Source organism: Pan paniscus, chromosome 2 (assembly GCF_029289425.2).
Source record: "Pan paniscus chromosome 2, NHGRI_mPanPan1-v2.0_pri, whole genome shotgun sequence".
NCBI classification, from domain to species: domain Eukaryota; kingdom Metazoa; phylum Chordata; class Mammalia; order Primates; family Hominidae; genus Pan; species Pan paniscus.
The window spans coordinates 123,308,902-123,326,416 of NC_085926.1; the positions used below are offsets into that span (position 1 = coordinate 123,308,902).

Below are 17,515 nucleotides of genomic sequence, written 5' to 3' on the forward strand. Positions count from 1 at the left end.
GGTGAATGTATGTATCAGAGCACAACTACAAGTAGTTATCCACTCATTCACACCATGTGCCAACACCTGGACTACAGTGAAAAGTAAGACAAAACTCCTGTCCTTATGGAGTCTACAATCCATCAGAGAAACATCGTACAAGTAAATCACAAGTCCTTATCACAGGGACTCAACCTAGAGTCAAGAGAAGTGACAGGCTGATGATGATGGAGCACTATCTAGAGGTTATAAAACAGGTATGAAGTATGACTGAGGGTAATATCTCAAGCAGGATATATTAAAGTCCTAAAGCAAAAGAAAAAGTACATGTTAGATGAACTGAAAGGAACCCAGGTTTGATATCATAGAAAGAAGAGACAAGAATTTACATGATGGTTGTGGTTTCACTGATTATTGGGTAAAAATAAAGGTAGAAGAAGGAAAAACATATGGGTGCTTATGAAACATCTTAAATGACGTCTGGGTAGATAGGAAAGAGTAAAGGGCTGATATACTTTAAAAAGATAAACAGATCAAGCAAGCGGAGGATACAAAGAGAACAGAGAATAGGAGCATATTAGAAAAATTTAAGAAGGCAAGAATTACAGAATTTGAAGGAAAAACCCTTGAATGTGTGATATTTTTCTAGTTACGCTGAAGATTCAAATGTTTTACTCTTTAAGGAGAAACCTAGAAGTTAAATAAAATATCTTTTAAAATTAAGCATTTAAAATTTAATACCAAAATAATCCTGAGAAATATTGTTATCCTGAAAGAAATAAGCTTCTAAAATAATATAATACAAGAACTTAATTTTGCCTTTCAAATATGATTTATGTCAATATTTTAGTATATCTATTCAAGAACACTATTTAGCCCTGAAACATTTTCTGAAATTTCTTCGATGACTTGCAGTATTACGTAACAAAAAATTATGTTTCTAAGTTTAATATCTTATAAAGGAATTACTTACAGGTACATTAAGTGCATACTGTAGTCCTTGAGGAAGTCTTTCATGTGTTTCCATCTGCTCTTCATCATTTTTCACTGTCTCCTCATGGACCATGAGTTCATCATGTGATATCATATCCTGTTGTCTCATTTCACTTTCTTGTAACACTTCATCGGCAGCAAGGATCTCCTGGTGAGGCATACTTCGATCTTGAAGTACTGAATCCTGTAGCTCTCCAGACACAGTAGACTGGCCAGACACTCCACCCATTACAACCATTGTCCTGGAAGACTGCATTTCGTCTATGCCGCCACATTTAAGAAACAATCCTTCCAGTTTGTCGTCAATGTTCATGCTTAAGTATAACTGCCTAGAAAACCAAGTTTGGCAACAAAACATAGTAAATTAGTTTTATATGACTACTTCATTTTAAATTTTCAAATTAAGAATTTGAACATTCAAATACAAAGATTTTATTGATGTACTTTGGAACTGCCTCCAATTTTAAAATTATAATACCAATATCGGTTTCCAAAGGCTGGTAGAATAAAACACAAATTTTCATTTTCATATAAAGGCATCAAATCCTAACTACTTTATTATTGAAAAATAAGCCTGACATAAAAGCAAATTAGGGAAAAGTATTTGTAACATCAGTCAAGGGATCCATATTCTTTAATATATTAATAATATATTGAAATGTGTTAAAAATAGAGATGAATTCAGTAAGGAATAAACTGACAGAACATCATCAAGCAAATCATTTTTAAAAATTTAGAAATAGTCATTAAGCATATAAAAAAGAGTCTCAGCAGTAATCCAAGAAATTACCATTAAACAGCACTATCATATTTCATCTACCAAACTGATAATGACTCTTAAAAAATACATCCAATGTTGAAGTATTAAAAAAAGACACTCATCTACTGATAATAAAAGTATGTATTAGATCAACTATTTTCAAAAGCCATTTGGTATCAAATGCTATGAAACGTATCAAAAGCTATAAAAATGTACATATTCTTTGAACAAGGAATTCTACATTTTGGAATTTATCTTGATGAAATAAAAAATGTAAACAAAGGTAGACACAGAAAATCACTACAGTAGTCAATACCATAATGAAAATGTTAAGTATATTTCAGTTTAGTCACTTCTTTCCCAAATTAATCACCTAAGCAATGACCAACTTTGATCATAGTTTTCAGCAGTCAAATACCTAAGTTAAATTCCAACACACTACTGAAATCAAAATACTCTTTCCTTTACTAAGGTTATCATTAACAGAGAAAACTTTACTGAAATGAACAGCTCAAAAAAACCTTATAAACAGCAAAATCCACAAATGTATAATTCATAACTTGCTAATCTTTCTTCCCTGGTACCAGGTATTATCAACCTAGAATATATACAGTATATCTGTACAAAACATCTGATTTCACTTTTCAAAATCTTTAGGTAGTAAAGTTAAAATCTAAAGGTCAAAGATTGCTGGGTATGGTAGCTCACGCCTGTAATTCCAACACTCTAGGAGGCCGAGGCGGGCGTATCGCTTGAGCCCAGGGGTTTGAGACCAGCTAGGGCAACAAGGCAAAACCCCATCTCTACAAAATAAAAATACAATAATGAGCTGGGCATGGTGGCACGCACCTGTGGTCCCAGCTACTTGGGAGGCTGAGGCAGGAGGATGGCTTGAGCCCAAGAGGTTGGGGCTGCAGTGAGCTGTGACTGTACTACTGCACTCCACCTGGGTGACAGAACAAGACCCTGTCTCAAAAATAAACAAATAAAAATAAAGGTCAAAGATGTTACATACATCACCAAATAGCTGCTCTCTTCAAAAATTTCATTTATCACATTTCTTAGAAAACAAACTAAAACTAAATGAAACAAGTCTCTTAAGGCTAAAATTTCATTATTCTGTCCATTTATTTGGAAATCCTTAAGAATCAATTGGTGAAAAGTATTTGTAACATCAGTCAAAAACTCCATATCCTTAATATATTAAAATACCTTAAAAATTAGAAGAGATCAATAAACTGACAGGAACACTATCAGACAAATCACTAAAGAAAACTTAGAAACAACCATTAAATATATAAAATAACTATATTTTTATGTTTTAAATATATAAAACATTGGCCGGGTGCAGTGGCTCACGTCTGTCATCCCAACACTTTGGGAGGCCGAGGTGGGCACATCAGGAGGTCAGGAGATCGAGACCATCCTGGCCAACATGGTGAAACCCTGTCTCTACTAAAAATACAAAAAAATTAGCTGGGCATGATGGTGCATGCCTGTAGTCCCAGCTACTCAGGAGGCTGAGGCAGGACAATCATTTGAACCCAGGAGGCGAAGGGTGCAGTGAGCCGAGATCGAGCCACTGCACTCCAACCTGGTGACAGAGCAGGACTCCATCTCAAAAAAAAAAAAAAAATTGGAGGGAGTAAATATATACATAAGTATATACATTTATGGGGTACATGAGATATTTTGATACAAGCATGCAACGTGAAATAAGCAAATCATGGAGAATGGGGTATCCATCCCCTCAATAATTTACCCTTTGAGTTACAAACAACCCAATTACACTCTTTATTTTTAAATGCACAATCAAGTTGTTATTGACTATAGTCATCCTATTGTGCTATCAAATAGTAGGTCTTATTCATTTTTTCTATTTTTTTTGTGTGCCCATTAACCATCCCCACCTTCCCCTTCTCAGCCTCTAGTAACTATGCCCTTTTACTCTCTATATCCATGAGTTCAACTGTTTTGATTTTTAGATCCCACAAATAAATGAGAACATGCATTTGTCTTTCTGTGCCTGGCTTATTTCATTTAACATAATGATCTCCAGTTTCACCCATGTTGTTGCAAATGACTGGATCTCATTCTTTTTTTATGGCTGAATACTACTCCATTGTGCATATGTACATTTTCTTTATCCACTCATCTGTTCACAGACACTTAGGTGGCTTCCAAGTCTTAGCTATTGTAAACAGTGCTGCAACAAATACAGGAGTGCAACTATCTTTTAATATACTGATTTCCTTTTTGGGGGAAATATACCCAGCAGTGCGATTGCTAGATTGTATGCTAGCTCAATTTTTAGTTTTTTGAGGAACCACCAAACTTTTCTCCACAGTGGTTGTACTAATTTACATTCCCACCAACAGCATAGAAGGGTTCCCTTTTCTCCACATCCTCACCAGCATTGGTAATTGCCTGTCTTTTGGATATAAGCCATTTTAACTGGAGTGAGATGACATCTCATTGCAGTTTTGATCTCCATTTCTCTGATGATCAACGATGTTGAGCACCTTTTCATATGCCTGTCTGCCATTTATATCTCTTCTTTTGAGAAATGTCTATTGAAATCTTTTGCCCATTTTTTGATTGAATTACTAGATTTTTTTTCCTATAGAGTTGTTTGAGCTCCTTATATATTCTGGTTATTAATCCCTTGTCAGATGGGTAGTTTGCAAATATTTTCCCCCATTCTGTGGGTTGTCTCTTCACTTTATTGACTGTATCCTTTCCTGTGCAGAAGATTTTTAGCTCGATGTGATTTTTTTAAATTAATCTTATGCCTAGCATCAAGCCAAAACAATAAATATTGAGGAAGTAGTAGTACTCTGGGGACAGATAATATTTTGGAAAAAAGGCATAAAGTGCTAGAGTGAGAGACCTGGAACAGGAAGAGAGCACACCTTGATACAGAAGTAGTAAAGTGAAGACAAAGTGGAAATACTCCAAATGAAAAACAAATGACCTCTTCAAAAATCTTCCCGAAAACCAACCACATGCAAAGAAAAAGAAATCTCTCTTCCTTTTTACTAAGTTCCTTATTCCTATGGCCCCAAATTAAGGCATATATTTGGAGTTAAACTGTCTGGCCTGGAAACTGTTTTTGAAATACCCTGAAATTTCCCCAAAATACCAGCAAGTACTAAGATACCAAAACAGACTCCAATATCAATGGACACAAGGTTTTAAATAAGACAAAGTTTTAAAATGAGCTTTGGAAATATCTTATCAAAATGAAAACTGTATGTACTCTTGATCCAGCAATCTCACTGCTAGGGATATACAGTATACAACCTTATGGGTTTATTCATAGACATTCACCAAAGAAGTAAGTATAAGGATGTTTGCTACAACCCTTCAATGGGAAAAGACTGGAAACAAATTTAAGCATCCACAGACAGGTGACTTGTTACATTAATTATGACTCAACCATACAATGGAACACATGCAGCCATTAAAAGGAATGACGTTAGCATTATGTGCTGGTTCTCCAAGATAAATTAAGTGAAAAAAAATCAAGGAGAACTATGTAGATAGTAAGATCTTTTATATATATATATATAGAGAGAGAGAGAGAGATACATATACACACACACACATATATATATATATATATATTTTTTTTTTTTCTGGTAAGAAACTTACCTGGAATTTGGAAAATGAAATAAGAAAGGATCTTCATGAAGAAGACTAATTTTGACTTTTTATTATTCCTTTTTCATGTACCAACATCTTTTCTTTCTTTAATGTTACGGCAAGCTAACAGGGTATGAGTAACAGAATTGACTCTAGGTCTTGTTTTTCTTCTTTATTTTAAAACAAAGACTTAGTGTTATTTTAAAATATGTTTCAAAGACAAAGTGAGTCATACCTCTATCATATACCTCAACCTGTCTCTGGCCAGGAAATTTTACCAGGCCCATGGAAAAAGGGAATAGGACAAAGCTACACTTAATAATGAAAGATAAAAGTACAAAAAAAATACATTTTTATTGTCCTTGCACCTCCCTTCTATGCCATTATGGTTTTAACCTTTCCCACTTAAACTCTTAAGTGGTCTCAGTCAAAGCTCTCATGTGCCTCACTGCATATTCAAAAATCCAAATACAACAAAAGGTCCCATGCTCAAAAGCTAACACATGCCATATCCCTCCTCTAATTTCATTATTTTTAGGGAGGATCAGCCAAGTGTAAAGAAAGAAAACTGAGGTAATCAAGCCACACTAATATGTAAATAATTAACTGTCTCTTCCTGTTAACTCCTCAAAAAGCCAACTGCTTTCTAATCCAAATGTGTGTATAATTAATGGAAAGTCAGGGGCTAGGGATACTACACAGAAGAGAGGAGGAAAGAAATAATGCTCCCTTTAAATCTTATTACTCACATGGAAGACTGATTTGGAAGGGGAAAAAAAACTAAACAATTAATTTCAGCTTCAAGGAACCTCTATCCAACTGGAAAGAAAAGAAAATACGTGGAGTAATAAGCCACTCTGAGCTCCCTGTGAAGACCCTTTATCTTGTAGAGACCTTAGGCAGCTGACACCGCAGAGTACAAAATGGCAGCGCTGTTAAGAACCAAGACAGGCTGGAAAATGATGTCCAAGGGCTAATTCAGCTAAGAGTGAGAGGCAATCCTTCCTCTGCACTGCAAGTTACCCAGAGCAGAGAATGATGAAAACTACAACGGAGCAGGAAAGAGAAAGGAAGGAGACCAACTCAGGCCAATTTCTCCTAAATCTCCCTTTCGCAGATTACTTCAAATTCTGCATTCTTCCCCCGCTTCCATGATTTATTCTTCCCTCATCACCATCCCTCTGCGAGAGAAACTGTCTACAGGGGTATCTAGGGGGCCACAACACAACTTCCAGTTCCATTAAATTTCCCCTCCCGGCTCCCACTCCCAACCCCCACACACACCTAACATCCTTCCTATTGACACGTGTTTAGTTCAGCTGTGTAAAAGCCTAACTGCAGTGGCTTAGGTAACCCTCTAGTCATTTAAGCCTAGTGGCAGAGGGCTACTTAAAAAGAACGTAAATTATCTGCCATTACCTTTCTCCTGTCTACCAGAAGAAATAGCTGACTCTTCTTGTGGTCATCTTCTAATTTAATGTTTCTAATCAATTATGTGTAAGTAATTAAAAACTAAGCTTTATAGATTTATATTAAGTTGAAACAGAGTAAACAGTTTTGGGTCGGGGCTTTTAATAAGGAATTAAATACATAGGCTTTTAATACAAATGTTTTTGACAATTATGTCCAAAACTCGGGGAACTGTCTGGGCTCGTCTTCAGAGGACAAAGTTAACAGAAGCATTACAAATGGACAAGTTGGGCACTACTACTCATTTTTAATCAAATATACAAGGCTCTTAAAAATGCTTGCTTGTTCTACAAGGGTCAATTAAAAACTGGGGGAAAAAATGCTTGCTGAGGTTTTTTGTAATGGGAGTTTTATACAATTAATGAGGTCTTTCCAAATTAATATGTTTATGTCTGTATTCTAAAATTCAGAAATTATGAAAACCTGGAGAGGAAAGACAACTAATGTGTGCTGAGATGTAAGACACTGTGCTGGGCACCTTTAAATATATTACCTTACTTAATATTTACAATAACCCTCAAGACAGTAACAGCATATCCCCATTTAACAGACAAATTGGGGCTTACCCAAGGATACATAGCTCAGAAGGAAACTGGGATTTCAAACCAGACTTACCTGACTCAATGCACTTTTTACCTTATCACACTATTTCCTGACTTTAAAAGGCCCTGGACACATTAGGAAGTAGTTGAACTCTCATTGTCCTCTCACCACCTGCTCTTAAGGCCTTCTGTCATCATTGCTTGGCTTGGCAAAGCAATCAAACTGTCCTTAGCTGACTACTCCACCTCATGGCTACTACAGGAGAACTTTCCGACACAGAATCCCCTTTTCTCCTGTGGGAGGATTCAACACTTTCCACGTTTTCTATTTTCCAATTTTCTACCTGTTACTCATATCTCAGTGAATTTCTCCTCAGCCATTCTTTCTTTTTCATGTGTTTAAATGTATCTTCTTAAGCCACCTTCCTTCCTCTGTTTTCTCAAAGCCTTACCAGGAACATCTCTCTACCTTCCCATTCCAATTGAAAATTTAAAAATAATCCTAAATATGGCTAATAAATGTAAAACCAGTCAGTCCTAATGATACACCTGTATCAAAAAAAGAAGGCTGTACATTTTAAAATGAAAACAGATTTGAAGGCTTGTGCTATATGCTCTAAAATTTTTTAAAGCACCAAGTTCCCTTTCCGAATGTACATGAACATCCATGTGTCACTTATTACCTTTAATTAATCTGCATTTGAGCACGAAAGAAATAAATATTTCTCACTTAGAGATCCTACGTTTCTGTTTCATTTATTGAGTTTGGTAGTAATATTATTTTCCATAAACTTTTTTGAATAATATGGAACTTCAACTATGAGTCAAAGCAGGTTATAATAGGCAAGCTTCTGAACCTAATCATCATCGTCTTTTGTATAAAAAGAGTAATTCCCAACTTAAAATATTCTCACAAATTCAGTAATACCTCTTCCCCTGACTTTGTAACAGAACCCATTCAATCTAAAATGAAACTTCACTTGTAAGCCAAAAGAGAAGCACTCAAAGGAACTTGTTCTGAAAACAGGTAAAAGAAAAAAGCTAGATTTCACAAATTACTTCTGATCCAAAGCACTCTGTTATTTGGAGAATGCCAGCTACATTAACTTGGATATTAACATTTCTAACCTATGTTTCTAACCGTGAGAAATTATACCTTAAAAATATCAGCATTAGAAATACAAATATCAACCGGCCTCCAGATCATTTGGTGAGATGAAACCCATGATTAATACCAGAACCTTTAACAAATTTGCTATTTGTTATTCTGAAGAAGTTTTGTATTTGCTTTCATCCTTGAAAAGTATAGTTTTGATCTGAGCAGAAACTACTTCATCTCTTATTAATAAAACAAAATCTATTTCTTGTCTAAGTACATTCAAAGACCTCTTCAGATATACCTCTGTATAACTACCATTTTGTATCTATAAAACGTATCTTCTAAACCATGTTAATTTTTAAAGTACTACTATTTCAAAATATCCTAATAGGAACATCATTTATAATAATGGTAACTGGACAAAATGGTCTCTGATCAGTGCTAACAAGAAAGGATGTTTAAACAAATATCTATTTAAACAGCTGCTAACACAAGTATTAATCAGAAAACTTACACGTTAACAATAATCATTTTATATGACTTTAAAAACCTAAAAGCTTTAAAAAAAAAACTCTATTTTTTCACCACAGAAAAATAATTTATAAATATTTGAGTAAGTCAAAGTTAACAGGCATTTCTATACCACACTGAAGCCCCTCTCAAATAAAACAGAATCTAGGCATATTCTGCATTCCAAATACTTATCATCTGTTTTGTAAAACAATGTAACATCAAGAAGATAGTAGTATTTAGAAATACTAAAACATCAAATTTACGGAAATCCAAACAGTTTAAGAAACAGCTATAATTTATCTTAACAAGGAGAGGGGGAGGGAAAAGGTAAAAAAAAAGTTCACGCAAAGCAGAATCTGACATTCTGTTGGATCTAGTCATTGCATCCATTACATTTTATGCCAATATCAATAATTCAAACATTAATATTCAAACTATAGTTTCTGTAATCTTACATAATAAAGAAATATTTTTAAAAAACTTCTTAAAACAAAATTTCCCTGTATACTATGAACAAATGTTAAACACCTAATTTTTTTTTTTAATTACATGAGATGGGACTGTGCACATACCACTATGCCTAGATTGCTAATGGTTATTTTTAATACATACTATACAGTAACCAAGACTCATTCCAGAACAACAACAAAAAAGTTAACTGTTTAAGGCTTTTTTTTTTTTTGAGAGAGAGTCTCGCTCTCACCCAGGCTGGAGTGCAGTGGTGCCATCTCGGCTCACTGCAAGCTATGCCTCCCAGGTTCCCGCCATTCTCCTCCCTCAGCCTCCCGAGTAGCCAGGACTACAGGGGCCCACCACCTCGCACGGCTAATTTTTTTTGTATTTTTCAGTAGAGACAGGGTTTCACTGTGTGAGCCAGGATGGTCTCGATGTCCTGACTTCGTGATCCACCAGCCTCAGCCTGCCAGCCTGCTGGGATTACAGGCCTGAGGCAATTTTTTTTTTTTTAATGAAAATAAATCTGACTCAAACCTTAATGTGACAGATAGCTGGCTATCTCCCCAGAATCTGTTCTCTCCTTCTTATGCAGTAATAAAAATTAAGTGCAACATATGGCTGCCTAGGTCAGAGTCACTCACTTCCCAGCCTCCTTTGCAACTGGTTGTGACATGTGACAAAGTTAGAGCCAGAGGGATCTGAGTGAAAGTGATATACACAAACTCCTCTTAAAGGTAAAGAGAATGCCCTTCTCTTTTTCTTCTTATTAGCAGACACAATGGTAACCATCCTCGCCCACAATACAGAAACTGCATAGAAGAAGAGCAGAGCAAGACAAAGGAGCCCTGGGACACAGTGATTTTGCAGCCTCCATTTAATCTCAAGATAGTTTACACAGACTTTTCAAGTAAATATAAACATATTTCTACCTTTATAAGCCTCTGTCACAGTAGCCAAGTCTATATACTAATATATCAAACTTAAGTGATTACTGAATTATCTATAAGACTGCTTCCTTATATTAGTGCAGGCATACATACAACATGTATAGATGTATAAAAACTGATATGTTTTCTCACATTTTAAAAATTATATAGCAAACATCATTAAATTTGACTAACATGTCTAACTTTCCTCGGTGTGAAAACAGTTTCTCTGAAAATTCTGGGAAACTTAATGCGTGTATATGTGTTCAGGATAGGGGGTAAAAAATGCTATACCCTGTTGAGAAAAAGTGTTAAACCAAGAAAATAACTCTCAATTAAATTTCACTTAAGACTACACATTTTTGTTGTGTTAGAGTCTAAAATGACATCATTATTCATCATTTAAATTTCTTTTCTCAGGAAAAAAACTAGTTTCTTCCAAATATAAATACCAAAACTTTAAGAAACTATTATATAAATTCAGTATAAAATTCTAGCAGCTGAACACAATGACTTTATATTTGAAAAAACTTATTTATTCAAGATTATGAAAAATAAGTATTAAAATTACCCGAGACTAAGGTAAAAACGAAGACTTCAAGGAAAGGAATGCTGTAGAGTTGAAAAAGAAATCATGGTTGAGTTTCTACCTTTCATAGGCTTCAGAAATCCTCAATACCACCTTAATCACTTATGCCACCCGATTCCTACAATAAAACACACACACAACAAACATTATTTATGGTAGGAAAAGATACTATACAAATATAATATGTGCAAATTGGTATGAATACTGAAGTGAAAATTCTTTCTAAATACAGTAAGTTATGACTGAATGACCAATGTACTGACTTGTTTTTATGTTTGAAATTGGGAAAATACAATAGTGGTAAGTAGACAGTAAATGAGAAATAAACTTGGCCTTATAAAGAACAATTGCCGGCCAGTCGCAGTTGCTCACGCCTGTAATCCCAGCACTTTGGGAGGCCGAGGCAGGCGGATCACGAGGTCAGGAGATTGAGACCATCCTGGCTAACATGATGAAACCCCGTCTCTACTAAAAATACAAAAAATTAGCCAGGCGTGGCAGCCGGCGCCTATAATCCCAGCTACTCGGAGACTGAGGCAGGAGAATGGCGTGAACCCAGGAGGCAGAGCTTGCAGTGAGCCGAGATCGCGCCACTGCACTCCAGCCTGGGCGACAGAGCGAGACTCTGTCTCAAAAAAAAAAAAAAAAAAAAGGAAAAAAGAACAATTGCCTAGATGTGGAGTCTACAGCCTCAAAGATACAGGATATTCAAGGAAATTCAGATAATTACAAACCTAAAAGGTTAGAAAAAACAAAACTGAAGAAACTACTTACAGGGTGCAGTGCACCAGCATGGCACATGTATACATATGTAACTAACCTGCACATTGTGCACATGTACCCTAAAACTTAAAGTATAATAATAAAAAAAATAAAAAGAAACTACTTACAAACAGTAATCATATCTGCTTTGTTAAAGTCTATGAAGTGAAGAGAGAAGAAACACAATGGCAGGCCTTACAAACAAACAGAACTAACGCATGCCAAAACTTAAAAGAAACTATTATATAAATTCAACATAAAATTCTAGTGGCCAAAAACAACAGAAACGACTATGGTTATAAAATCAGCAAGATTCCCAGCAAGATTACCAGTGACAGAGAAAAGCTGACAAAAAGATAGATAAAATCATATGGAACATTTTTAGCACATTCAAAACAAAAACAGAGTATAGGCTATACACAGGAAAAAAAATTCCTGACAGTAAGTATTCTGAGCATAGTTAACAGACTAAAGATTTTATGGAATTTCCTACCCTGGAGGTTCTTAAAATATTAGATTCCTATCTATCAAGAATAGTTCACATACACTCCTTCACAAGAAGTGTGGAGACCAGATGATACATGAAAGATCCTATGATTTTACATTAGCTTATGATGGTACAAAGGCAAAAAGAATAAATAGTCTTTCCCACCTACATCCATATCACTAATGATTTCCTCTTTGAACTTCAGAAAGTATAATATTAATTCATTTTTTAAAAAACATTTCAACAGTTTATATATTTTTTTAAAAGCTCAAATTCTTGTAGAACTATTCACCTCTCAGTACTCCTGCATTTCAGAATTTTCCTGGATATTCATGTATATCTCTTTTTCCAGATACACTTTTGTGCAAAATAAAATTTATTTTTCTCAGTAGGATTGTATCATATATAAACTATAGTGAAATGACAACAGTAACAATAAGAGGGGAGGGGCTCATCACAATCCAGAGTTGTTACAATATATTATGTAAAATATCTATTATACATATGTTAAATATGTTAAAAGGAACTCATGTTTTAAAGTTTTTTAATTATGAAAAACTGCAATCAACAAATAAGAGATCTTCAACAAAGATGCAGAAATTATGTAAAAGAACCAAATGGAAATCCTGAAGTTTAAGAATACAGTAACAGAAATAAAAAATTCATCAGAAGGGCTCAACAGATTTATGGCAAAAGAAAATCAGTGACTTTTAAGATACATCAATAGAAACCATCCACTCTGAAAAACAGAGTGGAAAAAGATGGAAGTAAAATGAACAGAGCCTCAAAGATGTATGGAACAACATTCAGCTTACCAACATTTTAAGTACCAGGAAAGAAGAGAAAGAGCAGAAAAAAAAAAATTAATAAAATATTGGCCAAAAACTTGCCAAATTTACTTTTACTTTTTTTTTGAGACAGAGTCTCACTGAGTTGCCCAGGCTGGAGTGCGATAGTACAATCTCGGCTCAGTGCAACCTCTGCCTCCCCGGTTCAAGCAATTCTCCTGCCTCAGCCTCCCAAGTAGCTGGGATTACAGGAACCCTCCATCATGCCTGGCTAATTTTTGTATTTTTCTAGAGACAGGGTTTCACCATGTTAGCCAAGCTGGTCTCGAACTCCTGACCTCAGGTGATCTGACCATCTTGGCCTCCCAAATCCCCACCTGTGCTGGGATTATAGGTATGAGCCACCACACCTGGCCCCAAATTTAATTTTTCTAAGGAAAATAAATCTACAGATCTAAGAAGCACAATGAATTTCAAGTAGGAAAATATAAAGTCAAACTTGTTGAAAGCAAACCCAAGGAGAAAAATCTTGAAAGCAGGAAGAGAATAATGATTCAGCATATGCAGAGATTAGTGGCTAACTTCCAGTTAGAAACAATAGAGGCAAGAAAGACAGTGAAATCACATATTCAAAAAGCTGAAAGATACAGCTGTCAACCAAGAAGACAGCAAAACTATCCTTCAAAAATGAAAAAATATTCCCAGATAACCAAATATTGAGAAAATTTTTTTTGCTAGTAGACCTGCCTTAAACAAACACTAAAGGAAGCCCATTAAACTGAAAGGAAAACACATCAGACTTAAATCCACAGAAAGAATTGAAGAGCACCAGAAATGGCAAATATGTGGATTAATTCAAAAAACACTCCATAAACATATTTTTCTCATTTCTTCCTCCCTTTAAAAGACCTAAGAATGTATAAAGCAATGATCACGACACTGTACTACTGGGTTTATAATATATACAGATGTATATTACAATAGCAGTACAATAAAGAAGAGAAAATGGACCTACATTGGAAGAAAGTTTAGCTTACTGATAATAAGCAGCCTGTTAAAATGCATAATCCTGACAGCAACCACAAAGAAAATATCTTTAAAAATATAGTTAAAAAAATCAATGGAGAAATTAAAATGGCACACTAAAAAGTATTTAACACAAAAGGCAATAGAGGAAACAAAGGAACAAAAACATAGGTGATATCTACCTATATCTATGTAAAGATACATATATATATAAAGGATCATATCATATATAAACCATAGTAAAATGACACTATATATATGAGTATATATATATATACTTGCTTTATATATGTATATATATCTTTTTATATATGTATATATATCTTTTTATATATGTATATATGTAAAGATACATATATATAAAGGATCATATCATATATAAACCATAGTGAAATGACACTATATATATGAGTATATATATATACTTGCTTTATATATGTATATATATCTTTTTATATATGTATATAAAGATATATCTTTTTATATACATACATCAAGATATCTTTTTATATATGTAAAGATATATATCTTTTTATATATGTATATAGATATATATGTATATAAAGATATATATATATATATAGTGTGTGTGTGTAGCAGATACCAAAATGGCAAATGTAAATCCAACCATATCCCTAATTAAATATGAATGGTCTAAATAGTCCAGTGGAAAGGCAGCGACTGTCGGAAAGGATAAAAACACAAATTCCAACTATATGCTGTCAACAAGACATATCCTACATTCAAAACTGAAAGTAAAAGGATGGGAAAAAAAGGATATACTATAGAAGCAGTAACCGTAAGAGACAGAATGGCTATATTAACATCAGACAAAACAGACTTTAAGACTATAGAGACAAAGAAAGACATTTCATAATAATAAACAGTCAAAACATCAGGAAGATATAATAACTGTGTATGCACCTAAAAAGAGTCCCAAAATAATGAAGCAGTAACTAACATTATTAAAAGGAAAAATTAAAAATTCAACAATTATATTTGGAGATCTCAATGTCCCACTCTAAATAAGTGACAGAATAATTAGACAGAAAATTAGCAAAGACAGAGAAGACCTGAACCACACTATCAACCAACTATACCTAAGTGGCATATATAGAAAACACTACCAAACAATACTAGAATACATACAGTTTTAAAACATTCTCTAGGACAGGCCACACGCGGGGCCATAAAATAAGTCTCACTAAACTTAAATGGATTGAAGTCATAAAAATATGTTGTCTGAGCCGCACAACGTGGCCCACGCCTGTAACCCCAGCACTTCGGGAGCCTGAGGTGGATGGATTGCTTAAGCCCTGGAGTTCAAGACCAGCCTGGGCAACACAGCATGACCCTGTCTTACAAACAAATACATTTATATGTTCTCTAACCATACCAGAATTGAATTTGATATCAACTAAAAAACTGGGAAATCCACAAACATTTGGAAATTAAACTTCAAACTTCTAAATAACAATGACAAAATGTAAAGGGAAATTAGAAAATATTTTTAACTGAATGAAAATGAAAACAAATATCAAAATTTACAGGATGCAGCAAACGCAATACTTAAAATATACAGCTTTAAATATATATTTGAAGAAGAGTCTCATATGTATCCTCCTATCAAAAAATGTAACTGATTCAAATACTCTTTCTTATTCTTCCATACAGTTTCAAATTTTTTTTTAAGTAATATGCTCTCAGGCATTTTATCTTTGTAGTTGTCATTATGAATGTATACCTATTCTTCCATCATGAGTCCCAATACCTATTATTTATATTTTAAAAGATAATTATTTATGTATACTCTTTTTCTTCCTAAAGACACCTGGCCAAACTAATTTAAGAAAAAAAAGAAAAAGAAGCAAAAGTCAAAGTATAAGTTAGAGACTCATGTCATTCAGAGATGCTACAACCTGGAGCGAAAAGTGAGCCCCTATAATCAATGATAAAGACCTTTAAATCTAACAGAGAACTGTTCTTCACTGCCCACCTCAGCCATGGAAGCTGAGATTACTATATTCAACAATAAAAAATGAAAACTTCCGTTGGGCAAAATAATAAAATCAAAAGATGAGCAAAAGTAATTTGTCTAATAAATGACAAGAGGCTCACAAAGAAATGGTAAATATTTGAAGTGATGAAAATACTCTAATTAGCCAGATTTGATCATTACACAATGTAAGCATGTATCAAAATATATAGTGTTTATTTTGAATATACAGTAATTTTAATAGTGTGTAAAATTTAAATATACACTATGTATGTTACCATAAATATACACTATGTATGTGTCAAGCAAAAATAAAAAACATTATACCCTCATAAGTATATACAACTGTCAATTGGAAAACTTAAAAAAAAAATGACAAGAGGCTCCTTTCCTTAATATACAAATATATAAAGAGCTCCATAAAAGGGCAAAGCACATGACCAAATTGGTAACTGAAAACACACATTATGGCCAATAATAATGGAGAAAATCCTCAAACTCACTCATAAGAAAAGCTAATCAACAAAAAACTGACAAATATTAAAAAGTTTGATACTAGCTAGTGTTGTCAAAGAGATAGAGAGATCCCCTCTCTCATAGACTACTGATATTTGGCCTTCTTTTTAGAGTTAGGCAATTTATCCACCAAATTGTTAAATGTACATAATCTTTGGTCCAATAATTTTTCCCTTCGGAATTTATACTACTGATATATATATATATATATATCTGTATATGTATAGAAATTGTCTGGAAGGATATACAATGATTATACTGAATGGGGAAGGGTTGGAAAGCCTTTTTTCGATGTTATAACATTCTCTATTGCCTAAGTGTATACACCTATCATAATAAACATGAGTAAAGAAGTGAAAAATGTTGAACATGACAATTATCAGAAGATATGGAAAAACACATATATATCTGTAGTATAAATATATGTATAGATATATATATCTGTAGTATATACATATGAATGTATATTTATATGTATATGTATATATGTATATTCATACTACAGATATATATATATAATTTTTTATATATATATAAAATTTTACATATATAAAAAATTTTTTTTTTTTTTTAAAAGACAGAGTCTCGCTCTGTCGCCCAGGCTGGAGTGCAGTGGTGGCATCTTGGCTCAACGCAACCTCTGCCTCCTGGGTTTAAGCGATTCTTCTGCCTCAGCCTCCCGAGTAGATGGGGTAACAGGCACCCACCTGTCTGGCTAATTTTTGTATTTTTAGTATAGCTGGGGTTTCACCATGTTGGCCAAGCTAGTCTCGAACTCCTGACCTCAAGTGATCCACCTGCCTTGGCCTCCCAAAGTGCTGGGATTACAGGCATGAGCGATCGCGCCTAGCCAGATATATTTTTAAATATGTGCAAAGGTGTACCCAAGAATATTCACTACATCATCATTTATAATAGCAAAAAAAAGCCTAAATATCCATAAGTAGATGACTAACTAGACAAATTAT

At 34.1% G+C, this 17,515-nt stretch overlaps 1 protein-coding gene across 8 annotated transcripts in view; it reads right to left on the minus strand.

Moving 5' to 3' along the window:
- The window catches only part of ZNF148 (zinc finger protein 148), a 149,732-nt gene that overhangs the window by 86,740 nt on the left and 45,477 nt on the right, over nucleotides 1-17,515 (minus strand). For 3 of the 8 annotated variants that reach the window (XM_055110370.3, XM_055110372.2, XM_057301882.2), the window contains exons 3-5: nucleotides 10,955-11,090; nucleotides 2,582-2,698; nucleotides 953-1,301 (exon numbers count right to left, since the gene is read on the minus strand). In XM_055110370.3, coding sequence (XP_054966345.1) covers nucleotides 953-1,285 — 333 coding nt within the window. In that variant the 5' untranslated portion in view covers nucleotides 1,286-1,301; nucleotides 2,582-2,698; nucleotides 10,955-11,090. The remainder of the gene's footprint in view (nucleotides 1-952; nucleotides 1,302-2,581; nucleotides 2,699-10,954; nucleotides 11,091-17,515) is intronic. The other 5 variants (XM_008950536.7, XM_008950534.6, XM_008950535.6 and 2 more) reach the window with 2 other exon arrangements.